Source organism: Sinocyclocheilus anshuiensis, unplaced genomic scaffold, assembly GCF_001515605.1.
Source record: "Sinocyclocheilus anshuiensis isolate Anshui unplaced genomic scaffold, SAMN03320099.WGS_v1.1 scaffold205, whole genome shotgun sequence".
In the NCBI taxonomy this organism is placed as follows: domain Eukaryota; kingdom Metazoa; phylum Chordata; class Actinopteri; order Cypriniformes; family Cyprinidae; genus Sinocyclocheilus; species Sinocyclocheilus anshuiensis.
The window spans coordinates 1959269-1970893 of record NW_015536497.1 but is presented as its reverse complement, the minus strand read 5'-3'; the positions used below and the strand labels follow the sequence as shown (position 1 = coordinate 1970893).

General features: G+C 41.1%; 1 protein-coding gene across 1 annotated transcript in view; it reads right to left on the bottom strand.

The window, feature by feature from the left end:
* Nucleotides 1-11625, bottom strand: part of LOC107687808 (leucine-rich repeat transmembrane neuronal protein 4-like) — a 130752-nt gene that overhangs the window by 116465 nt on the left and 2662 nt on the right. The window contains exon 2 of the mRNA XM_016485277.1: nt 5161-6725. Coding sequence (XP_016340763.1) covers nt 5161-6725 — 1565 coding nt within the window. The remainder of the gene's footprint in view (nt 1-5160; nt 6726-11625) is intronic.

Sequence of the window (11625 nt, the reverse complement as noted above, 5' to 3'; positions counted from 1 at the left end):
GCTACGGTCCCCCTAAGAGAGGTCTTCCAGCAACTAAGCAAACACTCAGTCGGTGGATAGTGGATGCCATCTCCATCTGTTATGAGTCCTCTGATCTCCCCTCGCATTTAGGGGTCAAGGCTCACTCGACTCGAAGTATGGCAGCCTCTAAGGCTTTTTTAGCGGGTGTGCCTATGCAGGACATCTGCAACGCTGCGGGTTGGTCCACGCCCCTTACCTTTGTTAGGTTTTACGGTCTAGACATGCAAGCCACTCCTGGCTCTTCTGTTCTCTCGCCGTAGCTGTGCAGTCTTCCACACTAGGCAGAGACTTGGAAGTCTGGAGGCGTGGGCATTCTCGTTCCCCTAGCGTTTTCGACGCAGCTCGAGTTCCTGAAGAGGAACGTCTCAGGTTACGTATGTAACCCTGGTTCCTCGAGGGAACGAGACGCTGCGTCTCGGTGCCATACTTCCGGCGTCCCTGCCAGCGCTTGCGTCATTCCTAGAAGCTGACGCGGGCTCCGCCGCACTTGCTTTTATAGCTTCCTGGTCATGACGTCACCCGTCCGTGACGTCCCTTTCAGCTATTGGACTGATTTCACATGTGATTCAGAGCGTGCGTCGCAGAAGGCGTTCCCCTAGCGTTTTTGACGCAGCGTCTCGTTCCCTTGAAGAACCAGGGTTACATACGTAACCTGAGACGTTCTGTTCCTCCTCCCTGCTCTAAGGAGCAAATGATGAGGACCCTTCAGCCCTGTTCACTATGCAGGATCCTTGGCCAAAAATGACAGGCACTGATGGGCATAAATATTTATCAGGTGCCAAAGCTTTGCCAACCTGAAGATTCTGGGACAAAAATCAGAAGGGTAGGAGAAAAAGTACAGCTAGCCGTTTCATGATGATTGACGTCAAGACTTGCTATCAGAAAGCCATTCTGCAGGGGGAGGCTGGAATGCCCTTGTGCCAGGCTGCGGGCTCAAGTTTATGGTAATCCTAATAAATTATAATGTACTCTGCAGACATTAAAAAGCATGATTGGTGCTAAATTAAATGGGCTGTGACTCACAGGTCACAGTGAGGTGGATGTGTTCTTCTAGATTCTTTCTCATCACATCTCTCATTTCTTTTACTATCAGAGAAGATTCTTGCCTTTTTCTGCTAGACTCATCCAGTAATGTTCATTTGCAGTAGGAGAGAGTGGGGTAAGCTGTGCCACTTTATATTTAAACTGTCCTCTAATCAAAGAGAAATGTGCTAGAGGTGCAATTAATACTACTGATTGTATTTCAGGATGTATGCTATCAACTGAAATTAGAAGAATGCATCTTTAATAGAAACAGACAGAGAAATCTGACTTCTTAAAAAAAGTGGTCCAGTGACAACTTCAAATAAAAATAATAATGGCGATAAAGAAATAAAATAAAATAAAAATAAATAAAAGTAAAATATCAAAAATGTGCTTTGATACAAAATGATATAAGAAAATTCACCTTTTTTTCTCATGATTACAAACAGCTGTTCATGTTATACCCTTTTTAAATATATGCTTTTTTTTAAGTTATATTTATGGGCTTTTTTATGCCTTTAATGGGAGAGGACAGTAGAAAGTGGACAGGAAAGCGTTGGGTGGAGAGAGGGGAGCGGGATCGGCAAAGGACCTTGTGGCAGGAATCGAACTCGGGTCACCGTACTAACCACAAGGCTATCGGCGCCGACTCTTGTTTCCCATGTTTAATGCTGAACTGAAAAACATAGCATTTTTGTTCTTGACTCGGTTTACTGAAAGAAAAAAAATTGTTTCCCTTTTTTGATCAGCGAGCACAATGAACTTAAATGTGAGTGCATTTTTTCTACTTCACCTTTCCCTCTCCAGTTTAGTAGACTCAGTTTTTAATTCATGAGCCCAATCTGAACTGCTAGCCAGATTTGTGATCCAAACGTTAATCTCCAGAAGGCACTTTTGTCTGTTTGGGGGGATTAGTCCATTTTCATTATTTGCTGGGGTCAAAGGTACTGTTCAACACCAATTTGTTAACTAAAATTTGTTGAGTCTAATGTTGATTAATGCCCTTGTTGTAGGCCTTTCACTGTTATATGAAGCAAAGTTCTTGTTCTTTTTTTTCTTTTTTCTACAAAAGCAATTAGTGCAATTTTAAATCCACGAAACACATCACAGGCTGACAGGTTAAGCTTTTAATGCAAATGTGACAGCAACATAATGTACAATACGACAAAATGTGATGGTACTGGCCTAATTGCTCGCAACTAAAAAGAATTAATATTGAATGAGGTGCCTTCAAAAGCATGCTCTATTTCAGAGCCTCCATGCCATAACACATATACACACGATAGCCCCAATGGGCCAGGCAGTGTGACGCCCTCATTCCTGCACTTATGTGAGTATTTTATGTTTTATGAGAACATGTAATGAGGTATAAGTCACAGCATAAAGATAACTGATGGGTTTTGTGACATCTCCCAACAACTACAATAATAAATATTGGAAATGCAAAACTGTTTAACCTATTTTAAATGTCAAACTGTGTGTGTTTTTTAGCACAGTTGCGTAATTTTAATGTAAATTTTATTAATCGAAATTACTAAATCACGACTACCATAGCAAGGAAAACAACTGTACAGTTCTAGTCTGCTATAGCATGATGACTGTTCAGTAAAAGAAAGTTCATCACCTAAATTAATGGATTAAAGGTGCACTTCATTGAGCCTTTATGAGTTCTGATGATAAAGACGCTTGATTGATCTAAATCGATCGAAGAAGACATTAGATCTTGGTTAACAGAGAACCACTTTCAAGGTGAGGTCAGAGGACAATCCCTCTTAGCAGTCTCTTCCACACCTTTATGCCATTTGTGATTCACAACAGAAGGGATGTAAGGCATGAGGAGAACACTGGTTTTCAAGACAGGAGCAATCTGAACTGTGTGTTTGAATCTAGTCTTTTGGCTTGATGTGAAAAGCCCGTAAATCAGGTGCGCGTGTGGAATACCAAATCGCAGGAGAGAGAATAGAACTCATCAATCATGGGTGACATGCGCTTTGCTGCACGGGAGGGAAGCCAAACCACATTAGTGTTGATGCAGCAATGCTGTGGTATGGGAGACGGTAGGGGAAAAAAGAAGGCAAACAATTCAGAATTATAGACTATTAATGGAAAACATTATAGACACAGGTCAAGTAAGTGCACTCGATGTGAGGCCTTTTGATGATTATGGACTTGACATGTTCACCCTAAACTTTAGGCAATAGTTAGCGAGGTCTAAGCAAATACTTGCATATTAAAGTTGTTTCACAAAAAAAGAAGACATTTTTACTACAATATAATGAAACATTACAAAATATTGTGGAATAACCGTTAATGGACAAATAACTTTTACTGCTTTTACTTTTACGGTTACAGTATCTGCCAGCAAGGGCTAATGAGGTCATGCTAACAAACCAAAACTTGGCCCTTTGGTCAAGCAATAGGTGAACACTGTGAGACAAATTGTTTTCTTCTTTCAGTTGTTCTTTTTGTGCTGACAAGAGCTATCATCACGATGGCAAAAGGGACACATGCTGTGCAAGAGACTTGGGGATTTGCACGTAATAATGAAAAAAGTTTGTTCTTTGACCTGGGGAATTCACAAGAGAAAAACATGCCAATCTGCTGGACTCTGATGTGCACCTCTGATATCTCAAAAAATGCTTTGAGGTGGCAGATCAGAGAAGGGGCATGGGCCCGTGTGCAGAGGTCAACATATCTGTCAGGATGTCATTCTGTGTGTGCCTTTGTGTTCTCACCCACCTTTATAGTCTTCTCTTCCTGTGATGGCATACCTGTTTACCTGTCTGGCATCATGCCAATTGGCCTGCTAGCATGTCTTCCTGCCTTTCTTGTTTCACTCAGGCCTGTCTTGCTTGCCACCAGCATATACACCCTATCATGGCTCTGCCAGTGGCAGTGTCTGCCTCTAATGACACCTTACTGTACCACTGACAGGTTTCTTAGCCCGAAGGAGTAAAGGTAGCACCTGCCCCTTGGGAAAAGCATGAACATATGTAAATATAGCCAAGTATACAAACCACACACAAAACCAGCTCCTTAAAAAGTGGCAATTGACCCCAGCTGTCAACACACGATTGTCAGCGGAGTCCTGAGTGACACACTAAGAAAATTAGTATTTTGTAAATTGGAACTACAGAATATGGTTAAGTATAAAAGAGGATGATCTAAAATGAGGGAAAGATGATTCAAGAGGGAAGGATGAATGTGAAGCAAAGATAAGAGGCTAAAAAAAAATAGGTATGTAGTCATAGACATGGAAGAAGTCAAAAAAGAGCCCTTGGAAGATAAAGTGGGTCTGTTATTAAAGACATTCTCATAGCCCCAGGAAGATCACGAGGAAAAGAAGAGAGAAAATAGAGAGAATTGTAGTGTTTCACACTGCGCTTTGCGCTGTTTCACACTAACTGAGCAAGGATCATCAAACAGTGTTGAAAGAACCAATGAGTGTGTATAGGAGTCAGGATTAGAAGGATGGTTAGGAGGTCTTTTCATTAACCGGATGTGTTTGAAGTTCCACATAGACAAAACCATTTCATTTTGATTTTGGGAGTATTGAGCATACATATGTTAATGAGGACAAATAAATAATTGCGACACAGCAGCTTATTGAAGAAGTTTGTTATCCTGCGATTACTGTAACTAACTTTTTCAAAGAATCACAAATTGTATGTATGCACTGATATGTCTACCTGCAATACCTTCTTCAAGTAGATGCCTCACAGATAGAAGAAGGTATTGCAGGTAGACATACCAATGCATAAATACAATGTGACATAGCACAGGCTAAAATACAACTGCTCCTAAATGAAAAAAACCTCAACTGAATTAACAGGGCTCGTCAAATATGCACTAACAAATCAATATGTAATTGTAAATTAACACCTCATCCAAGGTTAAACAAACTGCATACTGTGCCAAAAACATTTAAAAAACGTCCCTCCTAAAATAACCCTGCCAAAAACATATCCCTCCCACGCACACACTTTTATCCAACAAAAATCTCCCAAATAGGGCATCGAAACAGCACAAGAACAAAAGGAATTTCTTAAAAGCAGTTAAAAAACTGACCTCTTTTCACACTAAAATCAATGGACTATAAGTTGTGTGGAGTCTTACCTCACATTCTCTGGAGCCAGAGATGGTGTAGGTGCATGGTCCAGTACCATTGACCAGCACATCCGTACCCTCTGTGTTATTAGGCTTGTAGTCCACATAGTACTCCTGCAATGGTGTGCTGAGTGTGTGCTCTGTCTCCCGTGATTTTTTCCGACGTTTGCGAGCAGCAGCCGAGTTTTCTTGTAGCTGCTTAACACTGCTTGGATAGCGCTTCCATGAGACATAAATTACCAGGAGGATCATGGCAACTGATAGGAAGAGGGCAACACTTCCTGCCACAATCTTGTGGAATGACACCGGTTCAAAGTCTTGCTCAGGTGGTGGGACAGCGGGCTGAGAAGGTGCTGAAGAGGTGGTGCCTTCCAAGGACGTCCCCTGGCCCCTTCTGCTGTCTCCAGATTTGATAGTTGGGATGAAAGAGCTGGCAGGGGTCTGGGTAAAGGTGACAAAAGAGGTAGAGGGAACAATTACGGTTGATGGCGTAGCAGAGGCAACCCTGCAAACTCCATTGGCGTCAACTGCATCCATAACCTTCTCCCCTTGAACTTCTTTGGGTGATGCACAAATCATATTAATTTCTTTGTTTCCACGGAAGGTTCTCAGCCAGGCCATTAGTGGACACACAACTGGTCCACAGTCCCACATGTTTCCTGCCAGACTAATTGCAGTCAGAGAGGTCCAGGCATCCACAGCTTCTCGAGACACATTGACAAGCTTGTTTGAATCAAGATTAAGCGTCTGCAGATTTGGCATGGCCCGGTACACTTCTGCATCTATCTCCTGCAGGTCATTTCCTGAAAGGTCTAGCTTCTGCAATGATGTCCAGGTCCACGTAAGGCCTTCACTCATGGTCCTAATGCGGTTCCACTGTAGGTAAAGAGCACGTAAGTTATAGAAGCGTGGAAAGTTGAAAAAGTTGATTTTGGAGAACTGGTTATGCTCTATATGCAGCTCAGTTAGCTTCATCAGGCCAGACATTGAATTGCGAGTGATGCTGCGCAGACGGTTGTAGCCAAGGTCAAGGAATTCAAGATTACGGCAGTCTTGAAAAAGGCGAGAGGGAAGATTCTTAAGGGAGTTGGAGCGCATGTGCAAGCTGAGTAGCTTGCGCAGTCCCTGGAACTGCCCTGGTTGTAGAGCTTGTAGCTTGTTATAAGAAAGGTCCAGGTTCCTCAAGTTTGGTACCAGGTGAAATGTGGTGTTATGCAGCAGTGTAATCTTGTTGGAGCTCAATATTAGCTCTTTGAGCCTCCGTATCCCTTGAAAAGCACGTGCATCCACATTAGCAATGTAGTTGTGGTCGAGGTACAGCCAAATGAGCTGGTTGAGGCCAACAAATTGGCCAGCCTTCAGGCTTGCTAAGCTGTTATACCGCAGGGACAGGCCTTGACAGCCGCCTGAGAGGTTCTTGGGAACATCACGGAATGCACTAGACTCACAGTATACAATTTTGCCATCGCAACGACAGCTCCGAGGGCAAGGACGCTCACCAAAGCAAGGGGTGGCAGACAGCCATGCCTGCATTAGCAGTGGCACCATGAACCAGCGGTGCCTCATGGCAAAGCCTAAAATGGAAAAAAAAAAACAGTCAAGAAACTACTTACTTCCTGATATTACTAATACACAAATGAATGGCATATTATCTAAATCATGTTACTTAAAATGGGATTTATTCAATTTAACTTGAATTTAATGTGTACATACAGTATTATACACAATACTGGGCAAAAGTAAGTCAAACAGCAAGAGAGTTTGAAACACATATAGCATATTCACTCTCCCTGACAGATTATCTCTCTCACTTTTTTGGCGCAAATCCAATCGTGATCCTATTAGGACGCTGTGATGCATTGCGATGTGTTGAATCGTGAAATGTGCAATATGATGTGGATCATATTGTGAGGTAGTTGACAATACCCAGCCCTAATTGTTGAGCAGTTTCAAAGCAGAGATTAAGACAACTAATGAGAGAAGAAATATTGCAATTGTTCTGTGATTATAACCCCTTAAAATATTACATTTATACAGCAATATGATACCACAGGACCCAATTAACACTGGTGATTGTGGAAATCAATCCAGTAATGCCACGTTGTTTAATTCTTCTCTCTGGCAATGGCGAACATGCAATCAGAGTAAGCCAGTTTTCCAATAAGCTTGGACATGAGCCCACTATAGTATGAAAGGAAATGTCCTGAGAGATATGCCTCGGCCATCCTATTACTCCCTAATTATAATCTAAATGATTGTCAGTCAACCAAATCAGTTATATTTGTCTGGCTGTTCAGTGACTCTGCTACCAACCTTTGTCCAACTTACCTTAATACACAAAGGAAAGCCTAGGTGTTGTTTTTGTCAAAATAAATGGGGAGGTGGGGGGGATGAAGCGAAGCATTATGTCAGCAGTGAGTTCCCAACTAAACATTGGCTCAGAACGTTAGAGGTCTGGGTAAAATACACATGTTCTTTATGTGAAGGTCTTGGCCAAAGCCTGGACATTTTCCAGTAATGGGATTTTATCATTTGTGCTGTGTCTTTCTAGCCTTCATACCTATGCTGTGTTGTAAGACACAAAAAAAGGGGGGGGGGGGGGGGGGTGGGGTTTCAATTAAATTCAATCATAGATGCATAAACATTTATAAAGCTTCCTAGAAATTACATTCTGAAATGAAGTTCCTAAGGCATTATATGTCTGTATGAGATGAAGAATGTGACTATGACATTATTATTGTCATAAGAATTCATGAAAGTGGTTATGAAATATCAAAACATCCATTTTGCTTGAAAGCAAAATTACTGCAGACCTATCTATCCAAACATTTTAAAACCATGCACACGGAATAGAGCAGTTTAGATGAATCGGTAGTACTATGTCACAATAATTCTGCCAGATGTTCTCTGTGGTTGAAGAGGAGAAAATATTCATAAGGTACTCTATTTACTGACATTTAATGGCTTATCAGAATCAAACATTTGAGTGGTCATGAACTTTATTAATGCACCTCCTGTTCGTGATTATAATATACCGTGGCCTTAAAAAATGTACTTACCATACACCTACAAATGGATGAAATCATTGCATCAGACAACAAAATATCAAACCCTCTTCTAAACAAATGATGCTAGATCTCAGAATTAACTACACTTTTCTAAGCCATTTTTGCAATGACTTTCAATCAGCTGATAAAGTTTGGCCAAGTTGATAAGACAGTTATTTATACATTTTCTGATTAATTTTGAAAAGCATATCTATTGTTATCATATCATGTAGAGCAGCGGTTCTCAATTCCAGTCCTCGCGTACCCCCGCTTTGCATGTTTTTCATGTCTCTCTTTGTTAACACACCTGATTCAGATCATCATCTCGTTAGACGTGAGCTCGTGCATGAACTGTGTTCCGATTGACATGGTCCCTACACAGTGTCCATTGCTCCCTACTCCCTGAGCAGGGAAATCCATTGAAGTTTACTTCACTTCGAAATATTCATTTACAGACAGCCTGCAGCGTCTTCACACACATACGAAACTTACTAGAGAAGCGTGAAGTGGGACATAATATACCTCTGTAAATAAATACAATTAAATTCACGTCTCGCACACTTAAATGCCCTTTGTATGGAACATATACGCTCCCTTCAAACTGGAATCAATATAACAAACGTCTGAAGCAATAAGAGAAACATACAAAATGTGCAGAGCGGGGGTACGCGAGGACTGGAATTGAGAACCGCTGATGTAGAACATAGGTCTTCAACCCTGCTCCTGGGGACCCACTGTCCTGCAAAGTTTACTTCCAACCTGCTTCAGCACACCTAGCATGTGACTTTTCAAGTGATCCTGAAGACCTTGATTAGCTGGTTCAGGTGTGTTTGATTAGGGTTGGAGCGGCACTCTGCAGCAGTACCGCCGCTCCCTATACGCAGAGTACGCAGTTTGCGTAGGGCACCAACTCCCAGGGGGGCACCCAGATGCTCATAAAAAAAAAAACCTTGATGCACCATTCCCCCATCCGCACTCGCGACCGCTCCCACCTCATGTTTGCGGCTGAATGCAAATGATCATAATTGATGGATGGACATCTATGCCAGTGAAAAGACATCAGCAATCCGGCGCAGAGAAAAGAAAAAGAAAGAAAAAAAAGGTGAAAACGAAGGCCAAAGGCCTGGTAATTGCTGCTGCTACACGTACAGGACAATCAATTCCTTGTTTAGGCTATTGGCCAAACATTTAATTCAAATATTCACTTAATCTTTCATTTTTGGCCAGCTTTTTGCTATAGATGACACAGCCTCTATAATTTCTTCAACAAAAAAACATGTGGACATCACAACCCTTACAAAAATAAACCATGGTTTTATCATAGTAAAACTGCTTAAATTTTCTTTTGCATGATTTCTGAATGCTTGAGACTATAAAATCAATTAGACAACTGTTTAATAAAGTCATAGCCATAGGTAACTGTCTAGCGCTACAATTGTAATTTGTAAATAATACAATTTATTTATTTATTTACTTTTATATTTTATTAAAGTTCTATTTTGACCCCTACAGTTGGTGTTTTTTTTTTTGTTTTTTTTATTATTATTTTTTTTTTACTTCCATAATATTTGAGGAAGGGGGACACAACAATACAATCCTGCTTAGGGCACCCATTTGGTCAGCAGCGGCCCTGCTCTGCAGGACAGTGGGTCCCCAGGAGCAGGGTTGAAGACCTCTGATGTCGAATCTAACAAACTTCTATTTGTGAAATGTTTTAATTAAAAGGTTCCATCTTTCCTTTCCAAAAAATGGTTTGATATTTTCTTATTTATTGCAATGACCTTCTTATATTTCTTCATTTGACCTCAGTGTTCAAACTATTTTTTGGGAGCCACTGACTATGTAAAAACAATCACAAAAATAAAGAACAAAGGTGCTGATATCCATGAGTGTACATTTGCCAACAACTGATGCACAAGCAGGCTGTGGTACAATAAAGTAATTACGTCACTGACTCCCATTCATACTAACCAGACAATCAGACTGTATCAGCTTAATGACATTTGCTTATGAAATTATGCTGATATAGTTAATGATCCAAGCAAAGTCTAATAAAAATTAATTTGTAGAAAACTTGCACTGCCACTTTTCTTATTTCAGATGCAACTGCACTTTTTCCTCTGATGGTAAAACTGATTTTGCCTCTGCACAGGCCTACATACCCTTCACAGCGATGCTCCAAAATTTTTGCCAGGTTGGTTATTTTATGTTTGCTGTAAAGATCTCCCACTACAGTGCTGCAAATCAGCAAGTATAGCTCATCATTTTACGAGCCGTGGAAGGCCATCTTGCTGCACATCACTTACGAATAACAATCAGAGCAGGTCACATATCTGTCAAATAGCCCCTGTAAAATGATTGAAAGCATATCTATAATCAAATCAAATGTGGCCGTGAGAAGGTCTGCAGCTTAGTTAATCACAGTGCTTAGTTAAATAATGAGTCTAGAAATTATGAGAAACATGTAAGGAATAAAACTAATATGCATCCTTTAATAAATGCAAAATTAAACACAGATTAACATCTAAACTCACAGACACTGAACACGAATGCAACGCATATTGATTGTGTCCTCTTTGTTTTCTGTTAATAAATAAAATCTCTGTGGCTTCGCCTTCCTTTGATGATGAAGAAATAACTCAGTTGCTCAAACAAGCTAATTATGCAAACTGAACAACAATTCATCAAAGGTGCAACAGGTGATTGATTGTCTTCAGAAACATTTTTTGTTATGCTGGCTGAAAGTCTCTTCACATCCCGATAGCAATCATTAAGTTAAGTGGTCTAAATGTATTTATCTGTATTTATATATTCTGTGGAAGGCGTAGGACCAAGAAATGTTCATCCAATCAAAGCGCTCGGTCCGAGCGTTTTAATTGGCTTTCCTTTTTGCATACCTCTGCACACCCGGTTCGCGCAGGCAGGATACGTCATCAGCGCATTCATGCACGCTGTGCAGACAGAGCGAGAATGGCAGACAAACATCAACAACCCAATCTTCCTTCCTGGAATTGTAGTGCTTTTAATGTTTTCTCACTGGTGAATGACACATGATGTAGCCAAGCCGTTCCCAATTCCAGTCCTCGCGCCAAAATGCATATTTTGCATGTCTCGCTTAGTTAACACACCCGATTCAGATAACCAGCTCGTTAGAATTGAGCTACGTGCATGAACTGTTCCGATCGATATGATCCCTACACAGTGTTCACTGCTCCCTACTCCCTGAGCAGGGGAAATCCGTTTAAATTTACTTCACTTCGGAACATGGGCTGGAATTGGGAACCGCTGATGTAGCCTATGTTGTCTCTCGTATTCTGGTCTGTGAGCGTATATATGCGTTCAGGGGGCATGGCTTTGGATTTGGCGATTGGAGGGAGGGTGGGACGTTCACTTTCAGTGCTATCAGGCTAAAGTTAGCATTTTCCAA